The following is a 21,831-nucleotide window of genomic DNA, read 5'->3' as shown; positions in this document are numbered from 1 at the left end:
CCCAATTCTGGCAAGCACTGGAGACCCGATCCACTCACCTCTCAGCCTGCCTGTGACCCACTGCCTGGCTGGCTCCTTCACTTTACCCCAGCATGACTGAGCACCAGATTCCAGCTGCCATTCCTTCACTGCCACTCCTGAACCTCCTCTCGCACTTCCTTTTCCCCCTGCTCTCCTCCAAACTCTAAATAAAAGCACCAAGTTTTCCACTACTCCAGGATCTGTGTCTGTCCACTGTAGCAGTGAGTTTACTACACTGGTGGAGAATGCTGGCATGAGCATGACACCCTCACCCACCTACCACATAGAGCGTCTTTTCTAGCACCTCCTCGAGGCCAGCATTCGGCAGCAGCAGGTGACCCAGTTGCTGGCCCATGTTCTGCAGGCTGCCACATCACCAAGCCAAGGCAAACCTACTCTCCCACCAGCATCCAGGTCAACACCAAGAAGCCCTCTGTCTGCTACCTGAGCTCACCCATGCCAATAACGTTAATGCTTGCATCTATATCTTCGAGCAGAGCACCATCAGGGAGGGCTGGATGGAAGAGGAGGGGGCTCAGACCCTGGCTCACCTCCTGACTAGCCTTCAGTCCTCATGTGCAGCAATGAGCCTTCAACACCCATGACCCTGTCACCAATTCACTGGCTGTCCTTCCTTGGATCGCTTTTGATAGGTACTTACTACTGCATACTGAACACCCCAGGACCTGCTGGGTTGGAGATGCTCTGACCTAGCTGTCTAGACACCACAACCTGGCCCTTGTCAAAGTCGCTCAGATTTATGCTTGCATATTTTTCCTGCTTCCAGCACAACTTTAAGAATTGACTTCACTTACAGCCTAATGTATCCCATCCCTTGACAGCTGCCATTGTAATAAGATCATGAAATGTTATTCACTTCACCTGCCAGTGTTTTTTTGTCTGTCGGTAATCAGTGTATATATTACATATTCAACCTGCACTTTGTTACTCTGCACAATGCTATTATTTGCAGTTCTTTTAAACTGTATTTTATTGCTGAGTACATGCACTGTGCAATATCAAAGTTTTAGTTATCACAGTGAAAAGTTGAAAAAAAAAACCTTTAAATTACTTAAATACTACTAATAAATACACAAACCAACTGAACATTTACATAACGAAAGTTTAATTTTCTTTGGGTAAAATTCATATCTAAAACCTCGAAACAGGAAATCTTGTTTATAAAATATTAACATAAAAATCAGCTTTGACAGGAAGCCTTTCAGCTCACCAATGCATTTAATCATTTTGAAGTTGATGAGCAAAACTGTTTTTATTCAAATAAAATTATAAAAACCTTATCAAAAAGTCACATTTTACAAACTATTTTTACATTCACTCTAATTTTCAGTTTAGCCATCCATGACATTGTTTCATAAGGTCATCAGTATGACACAGGATAAATCTATTCATGCTTTTTTAACATGCCCTGTTTGACGTATCATCATTTCCCCTTAAGAGAATCCTCAATGCCTTTTACATCCCAAGTGAAGTTGTTAAATGACCTCTGCAGGGTAAGGAATCTCGTCAATGCTGGTTTAGGCTTCAGGACCAGATTTCCTCAGAAATTAGTGCAATGTCACCCAATTTCATTGAGTAAATAAAAAAGTGAATTCACTTATGTGAATTATGCCCACTTATGTGCTATGGGTCTGAAGCACTTCGGAGTTCATGAAGGCATTTTAAAAGGGGTACTGAAAAAAGAGCTATAGTTTACTATCACTATGGGAAAAAGCAGAGAATACAGGATATTTAATCAAGAAACAGGTAATATTTCTCTACGGATTAAGGTTAGAAAAGTGCAGAAGCTGACAGCATCTTAGGATCACCAAACCTCAAAATTTATAATCAGACACCACCTCAATACCAGGAAGTTTTGCTCTGTGTGAAGTTTAAAATCAACTTCTGTGAATGTCACATTGCCAAAAGTCCGGTTATAAAATCTGGATTTAGATATCCATCTCTAGAGTGTTTCTATATCCAGAAATATATCTCCAGAGTTTGCATACACTTCTGGCAGGGAGTGCATCCACACATACTGTTTTCACTGGAAGCCCGTTAGAAATTAAAAGAAGGCCGATTAAAAGAGCACACTATGGTGCAGGATGATTAAACAGGTTGTTGTCTTCACAGCTACAGGGAAAAGCTGTACTTTATATTCTTCAAGGGGGTGTCTTTGAAGCCAGACAGTTGTGTAATATATTTGGACTAATCTTACACTGTTAATATATCCATAACAGCTAAAGATGACTGAGGCCAACTTCCACACATCTGCACCTCTTTATTGCAACTCTCAGACTGGCACACACAGGCAACATCCAGGCATTACTGCATAACTAAATCACCACTAGATGGCTCTGTTTAACTACCAATAAAACAGAAGGGTCTCACTAAGCAGTTATAATATCAATATATTACACTCCTCCCCCTTAAACTATGAAGTCCCCACTAATAATAATAACTCATACTTTACAAAAAAAAAAAAAATTTGTGCCGGCAATTTATTTTCAGAGATTTAACAAAATCATTACTGCCAACACAATCCATTAGACCCATTTTTGCCCCATTTCCATTTTAGTCCCAGGAACTCTTTTTTTTTCATAATTTTTTATGAACAGGAACTCTTTTTTGTTTTCAGGAACAATGTTTCTCAGGAACTGACTGATCACAAGGTGAGTCATTTAGGAGGCGCCCTCTCTCTCAGAGGGTACCTGCGCCCAAACACCTCAGGGGAGGTGGTTGCTCGGTTGTCAGGTGTCACTGCCTTGTCACAGGCCACTGAGCCTGATAAAGATGTTGCGAGCGTCTCCTTAGCCTGCATCCGAGGCAACGGTGTAGCTTCAGGTGAGTACGGGCTACCACCTACTGCTCCAGGTGTGCCTCCCCCCCCCAAGTCCACATGAACCACTGCAGGGTAGTTGCTGGTAACGTTCATCTGCTCATCCTGGAACTCAAATGTCTCCAGACTGGACAGCCAGTTGTACAGCAATGGTCAATGCGGACTGAGCGTCGGTTCACCCTGTTCCACACCAGGTAGGTGACTGGTCCGAGTCTCTTTTCCACTGTTCCTTTCGTCCACCTCTCCTTTCCTCCGCGGAAATTCTGGATCAGAACTGAGTCACCCTCAGACAGATGTCTCAGCTTGGAGGCGGTTCGATCATGGTAGTCTTTCTGTTTTTGTTGTTTGGCTTCCACCACTCAAGCGAGATCTGGTTTCAGTAGGCTGAACCTGGTCCTGATCTGACGTTTTAAGAACAGCTCAGCTGGTGCGCAACCTGTAACACTGTGTGGTGTACTCCTATAGGACATCGGGAAGTTGGCTAGCCTGTGCTGCATTGTTATAGTGACGTTTTGTTTCTTCTCGTCGAGCACTTGTTTCAGCAGTGACGCTTTCACTGTCTGGACTGCTCGCTCTGCGGCTCCATTCGAAGCGGGATGGTAGGCTGGTACCAAGGTCTGCTTTATGCCGTTGCTTTGCAGGAATGTCTTGTACTCCTGCGAGGTAAATTGCGGACCATTGTCAGAAACAATCTCCTCGGGGAGACTGTAGGAGGAAAAAATGTTCCACAGCACCTCAATTGTTTTTGCGGCTGTGGTTGTTGCCATGTGGATTACCTCAAGCCATTTCAAATGACTGCCCACTAACACTAGGTGGTGTTGATCCTTCTCTGCAAAGTCAATATGTAGCCTCTGCCACACCCTAGTAGGCCACTGCCAGCAGTGTAGTGGTGCTGCCGCTGGTAGTTTCCTCACACTCTGACAAGCATCACATTGCTGGACTGCACATTCTATATCACTGTCTAACTGGGGCCGACACAAGTGGCTCCTGGCCAAGCTCTTCATCTTGCACCCTCCAGGGTGCCCTTGGTGTAGGTCGTGCAGTAGTCGGTCTCGGTGTGCTGATAACTCGAATTCCCCACAGAATGCATCCTTGTTCCACAGACAGTTCATTCCTTCGGGTGAAGTATGGTTTCAGTGTGTCCTCCTTGATATAACTCGGCCATCCAGAACGAGTCAGCTCCAGTACCTTGCATAGGACTGGGTTCTTTAGAGTGCTCTGTGCAATCTCTGTAGCCTGCACGGGAAGCTCATCTACTAATGAGAAATAAAAGATACTGTTCTCCTCCGCTGTATTATCCTTTCCCTCCGCTGGCAGTCTAGATAATGCATCTGCGTTTGCATTTTCCGCTGACGTTCTGTACTCTATACTGTAGTCATAAGCCATCAGTCTCAGCACCCATCGCTGCATATGCAAAGCGGCCAGTGTGGGGATTTCAGACTTTGGTCCTAAGATGGCAAGGAGAGGTTTGTGGTCAGTTATTAAACTGAACTTGCGGCCATACAGATATTTATGACATTTGGTCATGCCAAATACTATGGCCAAAGCCTCCTTCTCTATCTGACTATATTTACTTTCCACCTTTGTCATTGTGCGCGACGCAAAAGCGACTGGCTTCTCATCCCCATTTTCCATTACGTGTGACATGACCGCACCTATCCCATAAGGGGATGTGTCACAAGCTAATCTCAGGGGTTTCTTGGTGTCATAGTGAACTACTACTGAGCTCTTCACTAGCTGTTCTTTTGCATTTTTGAATGCTGCTGCGCACTCTGGTGTCCATTTCCAGTCAACTTCTTTCTTTAGAAGTTGGTGCAGCGGCTGCAGTATGATCGACAGGTCTTTCATGAACCGGCCATAATAGTTTAAGAGTCCTAAAAATGACCATAGCTCTGTGACGTTTGTGGGCTGGGGTGCATTTCCTATGGCAGCAACCTTTGTCTCAGTGGGGTGAAGTCCCTCTCTATCTATCAGATGCCCCAGGTATTCTACTTTCTCCTGCATGAAAGTACATTTTGCCCTTTTTACTCTCACCCCGTAACTCTCCAGCCGGCTCAGTACCTCCTCTAGGTTCCTCAGGTGCTCCTCTCTTGTTCTGCCTGTGACCAGTATGTCATCTAGGAAGCAGGTCACATGCTCTAAAGCTTGTAGGATCTGATCCATCACATTCTGGAACATTGAAGGCGCACAGGACACCCCATATGAAAGTATGATAGACATACAGTCCTTTATGCGTATTTATTGTCAAATACTTCTCTGAGTCCTTCTCTAACTCAAGCTGTTGGTAGGCATGTGACAAGTCTAATTTGCTAAAGAGAGTGCCTGCAGCCAGTGTGGCAAAGAGATCTTAGGCATTCGGTAGTGGATAGTTCTCCTCCTCCACACTCTGATTTACCGTGACTTTGTAGTCTCCACAGATAAGAATTGACTTGTCTGATTTGGGTACAACTACTATCGGGGCAGCCCACTGACTATGTTCTATCTTTGAGATAATACCCGCTTTTTCTAACCTGTCTAACTCTTTCTCGACTGCATCTTTTAGTGCATATGGCACTGGTCTTGCCTTCCTGAAGACTGGTTTGGTCTCTGGTTTTACTGTGATGCTGGCCTTAAACTCACGAATAGTGCCAGTCTCCTCAGAAAACACTGCTTTGTGTCTCTGCAACACTGCCTCCACATTTGCATTATTACTGCCCCCTGCTGGTATAACTGAGAATATGTTTGCCCAGTCTAGTTTGAAGTTTGTGAGCCAGTTACGGCCAAGGAGGGCTGGTTTGTCACCTTTCACTATCACAAGGGGTAAATCACCACTCTCGTTTCCATATTTCACATTGACAGTCACTTGTCCCATCAAGGGAATGTTCTCACCGGAAAAGGTTGACAGCCGCACTTTACTTTCCTTCAGAGGCAGATGAGAGAGATGTTTCTTATACGCCATCTCAGAAACAAGTGTTAGGGCAGCTCCTGTGTCAAGTTGCATAGCTACCGGGGTTCCTTCTAACTTGACATTTACTCTAATGTCCTTTTTCCCCATTACCAACTGTATTAGTGGTGTACACTGTATTCATGGAATACGACCCGAACAGTTCATCATCATTTCCATTTCCTGCTGTGTCATTTGGATTGCTGTTTTCAGCAACATACTGTGTGTGTCCATGACTATTTTTAGTTTTACACATCCTTGCTATATGTCCTACCTTTGAACACTTGTGGCATGTCTCTGTTATATACCTGCATACTTGCGCTGCATGATTGCTACTGCCACAACGGTAACAGGGCTGGTGCGTTTTTGTTCTCTGTGGTCTGGAACTGTCACTTGTGACCTTATCTTTCCACTCTCTGGTGTCTGGTTTGTTTCTCCACGCACCCTTACTTGCTCTCTCCTTGTCTATCTTATTCACCGTGACAGGTCCTTTCATTTTGCTGGTGAACTCCATCGTATTCTTCGATGCCATTTCCATCGATAAAGACAGACAGTTCACATGCTTTTGCAAACGTCAAATTTTGTTCCATAAGCAACTTTCTCTGAATAGCCTCCACTGTCAAACCACTAACAAATCTGTCCCTCAGTGCTTCGTCCAAATGCAGACCAAATTCACAATGTGTGGCCAGGTGCTTTAACGCCACCACATAATCCGACACGGACTCATTTTCCTGCTGGTTACTTTTTTGAAATTTAAACATTTCAGCGATAACTAGTGGCTTGGGCTTATAATGGGATGTTAGTTTCCCACTCAGCACTTCATATGAGAGGCTACTTGGTTTATCTGGTATGCAGAGTTTTTTTTTTTTTAAAAACAGTCCATAGGCTTCTGCGCCTATTACAGACAGGAAAACGTTGGCCTGTTTACCTTCCTCCACTTCACTGATGATCATCCATTACTCAAACCTCTCAAGGTATGACTCGAAGTCTTCTTGACCTTCCTTGTACTTGCCAATGTTTCCGATGAAAAATGCTATGCTGCACCGCGCTCCACAGTCCACGTTAGCTCGGCTCGTCTTGCTAGCCGCTAGCTATCTTGTAGCATCCCGTTACTTCATGTTAGAACTTTAATATACTAGCTCTGCAACTGGAATTCCCTTCCACTTAAAAGGGATCCCATCCTCGTCGCCACTGTAATATATTTGGACTAATCGTACACTGTTAATATATCCATAACAGCTAAAGATGACTGAGGCCAACTTCCACACGTCTGCACCTCTTTATTGCAACTCTAGATGCCCCTTTTCCACCAAAGCAGTTCCAGGGCTGATTCGGGGCCAGTGCTTAGTTTGGAACCGGGTTTTCTGTTTCCACTGACAAAGAACTGGCTCTGGGGCCAGAAAAAAAGGGTTCCAGGCTAGCACCAACTCTTTGCTGGGCCAGAGGGAAAAAAATCGCTCACGTCAGTAGTGGTGGTGGAGTATTAAGACCGACAACAATAGCAAGACCGCGAAAGGTCGCCATTTTTAAGCGACGAGAAACAGCAGCTGTACAAACGCGAAGTCATCCATTATTGTTGTTGCTGCTTCTCTTCTCCGTGTTGTTGTTACTTCGATGTTCATGCCAAGGTTTATGCAAACGCAGTGACGTAACTGACGTATACAGCGACGTAACTGACGTATACAGTAACGTAATGACGTGGCTCCCCTTAGCACTCCGAGCTATGGAAAAGCAAACTGGATCTCAGCTGGCTCGCAAGTTGAACAAGTTGTGAACCAGCACCAGCACTGGCCCCGAACCAGCCCTGAAACTGATTTGGTGGAAAAGGGGTAAGACTGACACACACAGGCAACATCCAGGCATTACTGCATAATATCAACATATTACAAGTTGCCTCCTATATACTCCTATATGAGTATACACTGTCCAGTTTTGTCCTGTTAAAGCTCTGGTACTGAGCGAAGCCATTTTCTCAGACGTGGTCTGGTGTGCCATCCTCTCTTTTTGGCAAACTTGAAAGCATTTCCAAAAAGGTCAGGGAATGACGTCATCAGATTTAACTTCTCGGCATCTTCAGGACTATTCAGACAGAACAAAATTGGCTTTAACACAACACAAACAAAATCATATGAGAACTGTATATTTTCTATACAACTCACTAATGCTCATGCAGATTCCGGATGAAGCGCAGCAGGCCGAGTGTGTTCTCTGGGTAGGGCTTTTTCTTACCATCCATTTTTTGCACAAGCTCAGAGGGCAACTGGAGAAGCAGGTATTATAGAAAACCATTTAAGAAAACTTTACGATGCACAAACAAGTATTCTGTAGTCGTCTCATGAATGACATTTGCATGGTGAGATCACTGATGCAGGCTATTGCATGATATAATCCCTCATAATAAACAAAGCAGAAACATGTTTGTAAATCTCTGAGCAGAAACAGTTTAACAGTTAACTGTTACAGGTTTTTTCCAACAACTACTATAAAAGAAATTGTAACTACCAAATTCATGGTTTCAAAATTTGCACGTCTTTTCACAATCACATTGTTGCACATGTTTCATGACAAAAATGATTCTATTAAAATACAATAAACACAATATAAATGAAACACAGTGGCACATCAGTATTGTCTACTGTAACGTGACTGAGAGACTTAAGTCAGTATTCAAGAGTGAAATCTGGTTGGACTCACTTTTGTTTTCCAGTCTGAGAAGCTTTTCCCTGCTGTAATTTCCTCTATAGCAGAAAGGAGGTCTGGCTCAGCATTGCGGCAGTTCTCCACATCCTTTTCATTCCCCAGCCTTTTTAAGTACTCCACTTTCCTGAAAATTTGAAAAAAAAAAAAAAAAAAACTGTAAAAAGCAACACAACATGCAAAATTCAGTTTGTGAAGTATTTCCAATTAAAAAAAAAAATCTAACTATATACAATGCAATTTCAGTTTGTATTACAGATTTTTCTTTTTACAGTTGCAAACAAAAGAAATTATAAATAAAAACTCGATAAAAAACTCGAAGATCTTTATCTAAATACATGACCTACTCATTCTAAACCTGCCGAGCTTCGCCACCGAAGCTCTCAAAACTCGTAGTATTTTACTTCCATTCAAGCCTTGTTTCGAAGTCTGGCCAATAAGAACGCTACATTTTTGGTGGTAAATTTGATTTTCTTGATTTAACTTCCATATATGGAAAGCACACGCGTCGGGCACGCCCTGGGAAACAGCTGACTGTCGACAAAAATGCACAAAATTATTTGACAAAACAACAAAATTTTGGTGAGCACGGATTAGTATAAAATTTATAGGCCATGTTTTTTTGAGAATTGGCTGTGTAAAACACGGCTGCATGGCTCGCTAGTCAAGCCTATGTCCTACAGGCAGTTTTTGGTGCAAAAATGATCGCTGGAGATGTAAATCGCTCAAACCAATGACCGGCTCAATGTCCGGTATAGCTCTTAAAACAATTGTTAACTCACCTTTCGTGATCTTTTTGAAGTTTGAGATAAAGTTAATTTGCATAACTAAGCATACGCCATCTTGTGTTTGCTTTGAATATGTTTTCTTAGGTTTGTAGTATTTCCATATTCTGCACTAATGGCCTTCTGTCATATGATGCAAACTGCATACTTCTGTTTCTTGTCTTCTTTTTTAAAATATTTCCAGACAGAGCTTCTGTCTTGAGTGTCTTCTTGCGTTTGGTTTGCGTTGTCCTTGTCAGACATTTCAAATTTTCGCTACCACATAAGAATACATGGGGACCGAGACTTCGAGTATTTTTGCACATGCTCGGTTATGATTTTCAGTGGTTAAAAAAAAAAGAACCGAATTGACTGAATTTTTGTGTGGCAGTGGGGGCGTGGTCAAGCGTCAGTCTGTGAAGGGAGGGCGGAGTTAGGGAAGGTAAGTGGCAGAATCACTACACCTGATGGGAATTAACCTGTGTTTGTGTGTCTTCCCCAGTGACCGTGCCCTATAAAGGAGAGGGAGAGCAGAGGAAGGGAGCTCTTCCCCAACCTGGACACTTGTGTGCGTGCGTGCGTGTCAGAGTGAATATAAAAGCTGAAGAGCTAAATAAACAAGTTTTTGAGAACTCAGTTCTGGCCTGCTGTGCTTCTGTGCTCCACCCACCTAGAACTCTTGCTACAGTGGTGCTGAAACCCGGGACTCGGAGTACGGAAGAGAACAGCCCCATGGAGTCCTCCCCCTTCAAGGACCTGGTCCATGCCCTTGCCACGGCCCAACAGAGCCAGCACCAGGCGCTGGTCGCCCTCCGGAAGGAGCAAGAACAATGATTCAAAGCCCTGGTGCTGGCGCAGCAGGAAGATCACCAGGTGTTCCGGCACCGGCTCGCGTCGGCGGGGTCCACCATCACCACCAGCGTGGACCCTCCCCACCTCACCCTAACGAAGATGGGTCCGCAGGACGACCCCGAAGCCTTCCTCACTCTTTTTGAGCAGGCAGCAGAGGCATGGGGTTGGCCAGTGGAGTAGCGCGCGGCGCGCTTCCTCCCCCTGCTAACGGGTGAGGCGCAGCTGGCCATGCTACAGCTCCCCGCCGACAGCCGGCTGGTCTACACCAACCTCCGCAAGGCCATCCTCCAACGTGTGGGGCGCACACCGGAACAGCAGCGGCAGCGCTTCCGCACGCTGCACTTGGAGGAGGTTGGCCGGCCATTCGCGTTTGGCCAGCAGCTCCGGGACACCTGACGGCGGTGGCTGAGGGCCGACAACCGCGACGCCGAGGGAATCATCGACCTGGTGGTGCTGGAACAATTCGTCGCCCGACTTCCGGGAGGAACCGCGGAGTGGGTCCAGTGCCATCGCCCGGCGTTGCTGGATCGGGCCATCGAGCTGGCGGAGGACCATATGGCGGCTGTTCTGACGGCAGGACAGCGTGTCTCTTCTTCTCCCCTCTCTTCTCTCTCCCCCTGTTCCTCGTCCTTGCCCCGTTCCCCCACCATGGAGGTGGGAGCCGGTTCCACCCCAGCCAGCCCGCTGCACTCGCGGTGCCCTACTGTTTACTACTTCCGTGTCTGTGTCTTCCCCCCCCAGGTGAGTGAACTCCGAAACACTGGTGCAGAGAGAGAGCCTGGGCCGGTATGCTGGCGCTGCAAGGAGCCAGGGCACCTCCAGCATCAGTGCTCGGCGATGGAGGTGGGCATGGTGGTCTGGATCCCCGATGCGCCAGAGACCGCCCTCGATCGGGCCAGAGCGTATCGCGTACCAGTGAGTATCCAAGGGGATACGTATCAGGCTTTGGTGGACTCCAGCTGTAATCAGACCTCAATCCACCAAAGCCTGGTGCAAGACGAGGCATTGGGGAGAGCACAATTGGTGAAGACGTTGTGTGTGCACGGGGATGTTCACAACTACCCTTTAGGTGTCGGTCCACATTCTATTTCGAGGGGAGAAATTTAGAGTACAGGCGGCGGTTAATCCTCGCCTTACCCACTCGATAATTTTGGGGACTAATTGGCCGGGATTTGGGGAATGAATGACTCATTTAGTGAAGAGTGGGGCCTGCCATAGTTTAGCAGGGGGAGGTCCCGGTGTGGCATTGGTGGGAGCAGCTGTCACAGAGCTGTCTATGTCATCACCGCGTCAGAGTGAGGAGCCACAGGCTCCTCCTCCCTCTCTTGGGGAATCCCTCGCGGATTTCCCGTTAGAGCAGTCGCGAGACGAGACTCTGCGGCATGCATTTGACCAAGTGAGAGTAATCGATGGTCAAACGCTCCAGCCAAACGCCACACCGTCCTTCCCCTATTTCTCCATTATTAAGGATAGGTTATACTGAGTGACGCAGGACACTCAGACTAAAGAACCGATAACTCAGCTTTTGATCCCAAAGAGCCGCTGGGAATTTGTATTCCAGGCGGTTCACTTTAATCCCATGGCTGGACACTTGGGGCAGGATAAGACACTAGCCCGAATAATGGCCGGGTTCTATTGGCCAGGGATTCGCGGCGATGTCCGTAGGTGGTGTACGGCGTGCCGTGAATGCCAGTTAGCAAATCCAGCAGCCATTCCAAAAGCGCCTTTGCGCCCTCTGCCATTAATCGAGACCCCATTCGAAAGAATTGGGATGGATCTTGTCGGGCCATTAGATCGGTCAACACGAGGATATTGCTTTATTTTAGTTCTGGTGGACTATGCAACGCGATATCCGGAAGCAGTGCCTCTTCGCAATATCTCAGCACGCAGTATTGCGGAAGCACTCTTCCGCGTCATCTCCCGAGTTGGAATCCCCAAAGAGATTCTGACTGATCAAGGCACTGCGTTTATGTCACGTACGCTGCGAGAACTGTATGGGTTACTGGGAATTAAGCCTATCCGCACCAGTGTTTATCACCCACAAATGGATGGCTTAGTCGAACGGTTCAATCGCACACTCAAAAACATAATTAAAAAAAGTGTAAGTGAGGACGCATGCAACTGGGATAAATGGCTCGAGCCCCTGTTATTCGCAGTGCGAGAGGTCCCACAAGCCTCCACAGAGTTCTCCCCATTCGAATTATTATACGGGCGTAAGCTGCATGTCATTCTAGATGTGCTGCGTGAAAATTGGGAGGAGGGACCTTCAACAAGTAAAAATGAAATTCAGTACGTTAATCGACCTGCGCGCCAAACTCCACACCCTCATGCACTTAACCCAGGATAATTTGCGGCAGGCCCAAGAACGTCAAGTCCGTCTGTACGACAGGGGCACACGCCTTAGGGAGTTCACACCAGGAGATAAAGTACTCGTGTTGTTGCCCACGTCGAGCTCCAAATTAATCGCCAAGTGGCAAGGACCCTTTGAGGTCACACGGTGAGTCGGGGACGTCGACTGTGAAGTGAGGCGAACGGACAGGGGCGGGGCGTTACAGATTTACCACCTCAATCTGTTAAAACTTTGGAGCGAGGAGGTCCCCGTGGCATTGATGTTGGTGGTTCCAGAGAAGGCGGAGCTGGGGCCAGAAGTTCAAAAAGGAAAATTGACATCGCCCACTGCTCTGGTCCCCTGTGGAGCCCACCTCTCCCCAACCTAACTCGCGGAGGTCGCCCAGTTGCAAACAGAATTTTCTGACGTGTTCTCGCCCCTGCCGGGCCGCACCCACCTCATAGAACACCACATTGAGACATCCGCGGGGGTAGTAGTGCGCAGCTGCCCTTACAGACTGCCCAAACACAAAAAAAGGTGGTTCGGGAAGAACTCGAGGCCATGCTCGAAATGGGCATCGTCGAGGCCCACAGTCCACAGTGACTGGAGCAGCCAGGTGGTCTTGGTGCCCAAGGCCGACGGGTCGGTCCGGTTCTGTGTGGACTATAGAAAAGTCAACGCGGTGTCAAAATTCGATGCATACCCAATGCCTCGTATTGATGAGTTGTTCGATCGACTAGGCACGGCTCATTTTTATTCGACACTGGATTTGACAAAGGGATATTAGCAGATCCTCTTGACTCCACTATCCCGAGAGAAAAGGGCCTTTTCCACAGCGTTTGGCTTACACCAGTTCGTCATAATTCCTTTTGGGCTGTTTGGGGTGCCTGCTTCGTTCCAGCGGCTTATGGATGGGGTCCTCCGCCCCCACGCCACCTACGCGGCTGCATACCTAGATGACATCATTTACAGTAATGATTGGCCACAGCACCTAAAACACCTGAGGGCCATCCTTGGGTTGCTGAGGCGAGCAGGTCTCACAGCCAACCCGAAGAAGTATGCAATTGGGCGGGTGGAAGTACGGTATCTGGGCTTCCACTTGGGCAATGGGCAGGTGCGTCCCCAAATTAACAAGACCGCAGTGATTGCGGCCTGCCCAAGACCAAAAAGGGGGTGAGACATTTCCTGGGGCTGGCTGGCTACTATCGTAGGTTTATACCTAATTATTCGGACGTCACCAGCCTGCTGACTGATCTCACTAAAAAGGGGGCACCAGATCTGGTCCAGTGGATGGAGCAATGCCAGCGGGCTTTCTCTGAGGTAAAAGCTGCACTGTGTGGGGGGCCACCATTACATTCCCCTGACTTCACTCTCCCCTTTGTTTTGCAGACGGACACGTCGGACAGGGGGCTGGGGGCTGTTCTGTCCCAGGAGATGGAAGGGGAGGACCATCCAATACTGTACATCAGCTGGAAGCTGTCGGTGCACGAGGGTCGCTACAGCACAATAGAAAAGGAGTGCCTTGCCATCAAGTGGGCGGTCCTCGCCCTCCGCTACTACCTGCTGGGGCGCCCTTTCACCCTCTGTTCAGACCACGCACCCCTGCAGTGGCTCCACCGCATGAAGGATGCCAATGCGCGGATCACCCGTTGGTATCTGGCACTCCAGCCATTTAAGTTCAAGGTGGCCCACAGGCCGGGGGCGCAGATGGTCGTGGCGGACTTCCTCTCCCATCAAGGGGGGGGGAGTCGGCTTCAGGCCAGACTGTTCCCCAGCCTGAGTCGGGTGGTGGGGGTATGTGGCAGTGGGGGCGTGGTCAAGCGTCAGTCTGTGAAGGGAGGGCGGAGTTAGGGAAGGTACCGGTAAGTGGCAGAATCACTACACCTGATGGGAATTAACCCATGTTTGTGTGTCTTCCCCAGTGACCGTGCCCTATAAAGGAGAGGGAGAGCAGAGGAAGGGAGCTCTCCCCCAACCTGGACACTTGTGTGCGTGCGTGTGTGAGAGAGTGAATATAAAAGCTGAAAAGCTAAATAAATGAGTTTTTGAGAACTCAGTTCTGGCCTGCTGTGCTTCTGTGCTCCACCCACCTAGAACTCTTGCTACATTTTGGTTAACCGCACAGCATATCCATTAACATCCGTTAACATCAGCATATCCATTCATTTTGTCACCTAAATGCACATCTATCAAATCAGAATAAAAATGCCTCATAAGAAACTACTTTTTTTCAAAAGAACACCGTCAGTCAAAACACTATGATTTAAAAAAAACACTAAAGACTGGAGGTGTTTTAGCAGGTACACTTGTATATTTAGATTTATATTTGAGATATAGGGGTGGCACGGTGGTGTAGTGGTTAGCGTTGTCGCCTCACAGCAAGAAGGTCCGGGTTCGAGCCCCGTGGCCGGCGAGGGCCTTTCTGTGTGGAGTTTGCATGTTGTCCACGTGGGTTTCCTCTGGGTGCGCCGGTTTCCCCCACAGTCCAAAGACATGCAGGTTAGATTAACTGGTGATTCTAAATTGGCCATAGGTGTGAATGGTTGTCTGTGTCTATGTGTCAGCCCTGTGATGACCTGGCGACTTGTCCAGGGTGTACCCTGCCTTTCGCCCGTAGTCAGCTGGGATAGACTCCAGCTTGCCTGCGACCCTGTAGAACAGGATAAAGCGGCTAGAGATAATGAGATGAGATTTTAGATATACACTGATCAGCCATGACTTGTCCAGGGTGTACCCCGCCTTTCGCCCATAGTCAGCTGGGATAGGCTCCAGCTTGCCTGCGACCCTGTAGAACAGGATAAAGCGGCTAGAGATAATGAGATGAGATTTTAGATATACACTGATCAGCCATAACATTATGACCACTGAGAGGTGAAGTGAATAACAGTGATTATCTCATCACAGTGGAATCTGTTGAGGGGTGGGATATACAACCCCGATTCCAAAAAAGTTGGGACAAAGTACAAATTGTAAATAAAAACAAAATGCAATAATTTACAAATCTCAAAAACTGATATTGTATTCACAATAGAACATAGACAACATATCAAATGTCGAAAGTGAGACATTTTGAAATTTCATGCCAAATATTGGCTCATTTGAAATTTCATGACAGCAACACATCTCAAAAAAGTTGGGACTGGGGCAATAAGAGGCTGGAAAAGTTAAAGGTACAAAAAAGGAACAGCTGGAGGACCAAATTGCAACTCATTAGGTCAATTGGCAATAGGTCATTAACATGACTGGGTATAAAAAGAGCATCTTGGAGTGGCAGCGGCTCTCAGAAGTAAAGATGGGAAGAGGATCACCAATCCCCCTAATTCTGTGCCGACAAATAGTGGAGCAATATCAGAAAGGAGTTCGACAGTGTAAAATTGCAAAGAGTTTGAACATATCATCATCTACAGTGCATAATATCATCAAAAGATTCAGAGAATCTGGAAGAATCTCTGTGCGTAATGGTCAAGGCCGGAAAACCATACTGGGCGCCCGTGATCTTCGGGCCCTTAGACGGCACTGCATCACATACAGGCATGCTTCTGTATTGGAAATCACAAAATGGGCTCAGGAATATTTCCAGAGAACATTATCTGTGAACACAATTCACCGTGCCATCCGCCGTTGCCAGCTAAAACTCTATAGTTCAAAGAAGAAGCCGTATCTAAACATGATCCAGAAGCGCAGACGTCTTCTCTGGGCCAAGGCTCATTTAAAATGGACTGTGGCAAAGTGGAAAACTGTTCTGTGGTCAGACGAATCAAAATTTGAAGTTCTTTATGGAAATCAGGGACGCCGTGTCATTCGGACTAAAGAGGAGAAGGACGACCCAAGTTGTTATCAGCACTCAGTTCAGAAGCCTGCATCTCTGATGGTATGGGGTTGCATTAGTGCGTGTGGCATGGGCAGCTTACACATCTGGAAAGACACCATCAATGCTGAAAGGTATATCCAGGTTCTAGAGCAACACATGCTCCCATCCAGATGACGTCTCTTTCAGGGAAGACCTTGCATTTTCCAACATGACAATGCCAAACCACATACTGCATCAATTACAGCATTATGGCTACGTAGAAGAAGGGTCCGGGTACTGAACTGGCCAGCCTGCAGTCCAGATCTTTCACCCATAGAAAACATTTGGCGCATCATAAAACGGAAGATACGACAAAAAAGACCTAAGACAGTTGAGCAACTAGAATCCTACATTAGATAAGAATGGGTTAACATTCCTATCCCTAAACTTGAGCAACTTGTCTCCTCAGTCCCCAGACGTTTACAGACTGTTGTAAAGAGAAAAGGAGATGTCTCACAGTTGTAAACATGGCCTTGTCCCAACTTTTTTGAGATGTGGTGTTGTCATGACATTTAAAATCACCTAATTTTTCTCTTTAAATGATACATTTTCTCAGTTTAAACATTTGATATGTCATCTATGTTCTATTCTGAATAAAATATGGAATTTTGAAACTTCCACATCATTGCAATCCGTTTTTATTTACAATTTGTACTTTGTCCCAACTTTTTTGGAATCGGGGTTGTATTAGGCAGCAAGAGAACAGTCAGTTCTTGAAGTTGATGTGTTGGAAACAGGAAAAATGACTTGTCAGAGTCACTCCGTAAGGATCTGAGTGACTCTGACAAGGGCCAAATTGTGATAGCGAGATGACTGGGTCTGAGCATCTCCAAAATGGCACATCCTGTGGAGTGTTCCTGGTATGCAGTGGTTAGTACCTACCAAAAGTGGTCCAAGGAAGGACAACCAGTGAACCAGCAACAGGGTCATGGGTGTCGAAGGCTCACTGATTTGCATGGGGCATGGAAGGCTAGCCCATATGGTCTCATCCCACAAAAGAGCTACTGTAGCACAAACTGTTGAAAAAGTTACTGCTGACACTTTTCTGTTTTAGCCACCATTAACTTTTTCAGGAGTTTATGAGATAATGAATGTTATTCATTTCACCTGTCAGTGGTCATAACGTCATGGCTGATCAGTGTATATTATTTGTATTTACATGTATCCAATCACCAGCTTACGTGGAATTTTATATTTCACATTCACTGGATTTTGAGAAACAGCATTTTTATTTTTTGCAAATTCAATAAATAAAAATTTTATACAAAACATCAACAAAATCATTTCTGCGTAGAATGTAGTAGCAATTTGTGAAAAATGCTATAATTCTTGAAAAATGAAAGATATTTTCATTCCATGTTTTATTGATTTTTTTTTTTGTATTTTTTGGGGTTTTGTTTTCAAGTGGAGTTTTTATTTCGTCCTCGGTTGGTTCAGCAACACGCTCCGCCATTTTGTTTTTCTCTACTCACAGTATATGAGCTGATAGCCTAGTAGTAGAGTAGCCAATCAGAGCGTGCGATTGCTCATATCCAGTGAATGTGGATAGAATAAATATAATACACACACACAGAAAATAGTATTCCTACAGTGCAGTGCAACTTATAGGAAAAGGTATGCCATTATGTCAGTCAGCAGCGTTGACAGAGCCTGGGAGATTAAAGGGTAACATTTCCAAAGGTGTTTTTCCACATCAGTTTCCCACAGAAGAACCAGTTTCAGTTCAGATACAGAATAAATAAAGCGTGGATTTGCAATATAATGTGAGGGTTAATTTAATATTAAGGAGTTGATTTAGTATTACTGCCCAGTCTCAACTGCAAACAGAGCTCTCTTTATTATGTCTTTCTCTGCAGCAGTGACTGTGATGCACAAATTTTTATAGGTTATCATAAATAACTTACTCAAGCAATTTCTTATGTCTTTTTTATTAGCACTTTATGCTGTCTAATATTGCCCCACCTTGTCCATATAATTTATTTCTTTTTCTTTTCTATAAAAAAGTCTACTTTTGATAGTGCAACTAGTCTAATAAATTAATATCAGCTGCACTCGTAATTTTTTTTTTTGAAGAAGTGTCTTTGCTCTGTGTGAAATAAATCAGTTTCATTATAGACATTGCATGCAAACATCCTTGAACCAAATTAGAAATTCAGAATCAAATTAAAAATCAGCCGATGTACACTGAAAGTGAGGCTCAGGTCAATATTTTGGATCTCCTGAAAAGCATGAAGCAAAACAGAGTAACATAGTACTGCATGTCCACAGCATTCTCGAGTTGTCTAATGAGTTTCAGCATGCGTAGTCAAGACCTATCAATTTTTCTGTTTCACTGAGCTGATGGAAACATGGTCCAATACGGTTTTAGTGGACTTCTAAGAGATATAGTAATATGTTCCGGGCTGCACTAGTATTTTCTCAGGTCTTCTGTGTAGTTAAGTTGTACTAAATACTGGTGTTGAAAATGTGACACTATTTTGAATGGACTGAAAATCAGCACATGCAATGCAAACGTATACTTTCTTACCCGTTTCTTTCCCCCACAGAACATCTACAATAACATGAGGCACTATAAATTATATTTAGTACTAGCAGTATAGTAATCTTCTGGGTGATATTCCTATAGATAACTTTTGGTCCCCCTCTGAGCCAAAAGATTCACCATGACCTCTTACTCTCATTAATAATTTTGAGGGTTTTGTTCAGTAGCTTGTTTATTTTAGTTTGATATCTCATAAGTCATATTTGGTTTTCAACTTCAGGCATGCCACTGGGGATATCTAAAAAAAAGTGAATGTCAAGCCAGGGGGGTGTGGGGGCAGGCTACGCCCCCACTGGGGTCCAGAGGCAATGCCCCGCTGGGGGGGTTGTAGGCCTTTGGCCCCCAGAAGCCAAGACCTTTTCACAGAATTCATAGCACACATTTTAAAATTTGAGAAACTTTTAGAATAAAATGCATGCAAACTTTCAAATTACAAGAACCTAATTTTTCACACTTTCAAAAAAATCTCATGAGGGGTATTTCATCTGACTGGCTCCACTCCTCTGACTAGTGGAGGGCTACTTAAACTTATCAAACATCACCATTTTTAATAAGTTTATTTTCAGTAAATATTACTGAAACAGGATAGCATTTTTGAAAATTAGTTAATACAAAAACAATGTACATATTTCATAGCTCATAACTTTATTATATTGCTGAAAAATTACACATCATAAGTTGGCAGCATGCTTTTTCTTTTTCTTGGGTAGTTCACCGTCTTAAAGAAATGACTGTCTGTCTGATTCAGTCCATGAATTAGCTTGTAAGTTGCACTACTTCTTGCCATGTGAAGTGCATCCAAGGCTTTTTTATCTTTAGCTACTTCTTTACACGAGGCTACAAGATCTTCTACATCACTCATGGCCAGAGTTTTCTCTGCAGCAAAAGCTAAGATTAAAGCCTGAAAAAATAAGTTTTAAAAGAAGTTAAAATCACAGTACATATCTGCTAATATCAACATGTACAATATTTAAATTTGAGAAGCATTAAACCACAACATTAACAGTTTCATGCAAAAGCATATAGGCCTATAGTCTATCAGATTCACTAACTGTTCTATTGTGCATTACGAAGACTCACATGTACACGAAACTACATTTGATTAATTAAACTTAGCCTGCAGTAGATCTAAATATTTAATAAGTTTTATTTGTATAAAATTACTTTAGTGAGGTATTTTCATGATTTTGCAATTGTAAGCAACTCAAAACTAGATCTAAATGTCAAATCAGTTGTATTTCATTCTAAATTTGAAACTTTTCTCTGTAATTAGGATATATTATATTCTTTGCATTGTTTGACAGTTAAGAGGAAAGTGCCAAAAACTTCAGCAAAAAGTGGTTTCTTACCTCAATATGTGCTTTCCTGTCCACAAATGGTGTCAGACGCTTAGACTGTGTAGCTGCAGGCTTTTCCGAGGCCTGTAAGTAAACAGGGCTAATGCCATATGTCAAATCTTGTTTTTGTGCATCTTCCTGGTGACGAGTGAAAAAATTACTCGGCAGTTGATGATTTGACTGCTTTTCATACAGTTTCCGTGCGTGTCCTATTGTTTTGATATGGTCGACCATGGCAAAGCAACCATGATCAGCATACAGTGGTGCTTGAAAGTTTGTGAACCCTTTAGAATTTTCTATATTTCTGCATAAATATGACCTAAAACATCATCAGATTTTCACACAAGTCCTAAAAGTAGATAAAGAGAACCCAGTTAAACAAATGAGACAAAAATATTACACTTGGTCATTTATTTATTGAGGAAAATGATCCAATATTACATATCTGTGAGTGGCTAAAGTATGTGAACCTTTGCTTTCAGTATCTGGTGTGACCCCCTTGTGCAGCAATAACTGCAACTAAATGTTTGCGGTAACTGCTGATCAGTCCTGCACACCGGCTTGGAGGAATTTTAGCCCATTCCTCCGTACAGAACAGCTTCAACTCTGGGATGTTGGTGGGTTTCCTCACATGAACTGCTCGCTTCAGGTCCTTCCACAACATTTCGACTGGATTAAGGTCAGGACTTTGACTTGGCCATTCCAAAACATTAACTTTATTCTTCTTTAACCATTCTTTGGTAGAACGACTTGTGTGCTTAGGGTCGTTGTCTTGCTGCATGACCCACCTTCTCTTGAGATTCAGTTCATGGACAGATGTCCTGACATTTTCCTTTAGAATTCGCTGGTATAATTCAGAATTCATTGTTCCATCAATGATGGCAAGCCGTCCTGGCCCAGATGCAGCAAAACAGGCCCAAACCATGATACTACCACCACCATGTTTCACAGATGGGATAAGGTTCTTATGCTGGAATGCAGTGTTTTCCTTTCTCCAAACATAACACTTCTCATTTAAACCAAAAAGTTCTATTTTGGTCTCATCCAGCCACAAAACATTTTTCCAATAGCCTTCTGGCTTGTCCATGTGATCTTTAGCAAACTGCAGACGAGCAGTCATGTTCTTTTTGGACAGCAGTGGCTTTCTCCTTGCAACCCTGCCATGCACACCATTGCTGTTCAGTGTTCTGATGGTAGACTCATGAACATTAACATTAGCCAATGTCAGAGAGGCCTTCAGTTGCTTACAAGTTACCCTGGGGTCCTTTGTGACCTTGCCGACTATTACACGCCTTGCTCTTGGAGTGATCTTTGTTGGTCGGCCACTCCTGGGGAGGGTAACAATGGTCTTGAATTTCCTCCATTTGTACACAATCTGTCTGACTGTGGATTGGTGGAGTCCAAACTCTTTAGAGATGGTTTTGTAACTTTTCCCAGCCTGATGAGCATCAACAACGCTTTTTCTGAGGTCCTCAGAAACCTCCTTTGTTCGTGCCATGATACACTTCCACAAACATGTGTTGTGAAGATCAGACTTTGATAGATCCCTGTTCTTTAAATAAAACAGGGTGCCCACTCCATACCTGATTGTCATCCCATTGATTGAAAACACCTGACTCTAATTTCACCTTCAAATTAACTGCTAATCCTAGAGGTTCACATACTTTTGCCACTCAC

The 21,831-nt window shown here is 44.7% G+C and overlaps 2 protein-coding genes across 7 annotated transcripts in view; both read right to left on the bottom strand.

Moving 5' to 3' along the window:
• Positions 1 to 5,207: 5,207 nt before the first annotated feature.
• Positions 5,208 to 5,894, bottom strand: LOC132894936 (uncharacterized protein K02A2.6-like). The gene has a single exon (XM_060935077.1). It carries the CDS (start codon positions 5,892 to 5,894, stop codon positions 5,208 to 5,210), a length of 687 nt encoding a protein of 228 aa, XP_060791060.1.
• Positions 5,895 to 7,043: 1,149 nt separating this feature from the next.
• Positions 7,044 to 21,831, bottom strand: part of LOC132894887 (uncharacterized) — a 39,332-nt gene continuing 24,544 nt past the window's right edge. For 4 of the 6 annotated variants that reach the window (XM_060935032.1, XM_060935029.1, XM_060935023.1 and 1 more), the window contains 3 exons: positions 8,478 to 8,607; positions 7,943 to 8,043; positions 7,044 to 7,862 (listed from right to left, as the gene is read on the bottom strand). In XM_060935032.1, the coding sequence (XP_060791015.1) occupies positions 7,724 to 7,862; positions 7,943 to 8,043; positions 8,478 to 8,607 (370 nt within the window). In that variant the 3' untranslated portion in view covers positions 7,044 to 7,723. Of the gene's footprint in view, positions 7,863 to 7,942; positions 8,044 to 8,477; positions 8,608 to 18,447; positions 19,719 to 20,029; positions 20,293 to 21,831 lie in introns of those variants that run through there. The other 2 variants (XR_009655690.1, XM_060935044.1) reach the window with 2 other exon arrangements.

The sequence above is a fragment of the Neoarius graeffei genome, chromosome 1, assembly GCF_027579695.1.
Source record: "Neoarius graeffei isolate fNeoGra1 chromosome 1, fNeoGra1.pri, whole genome shotgun sequence".
In the NCBI taxonomy this organism is placed as follows: domain Eukaryota; kingdom Metazoa; phylum Chordata; class Actinopteri; order Siluriformes; family Ariidae; genus Neoarius; species Neoarius graeffei.
This window is presented reverse-complemented; position numbering and strand designations above follow the sequence as displayed.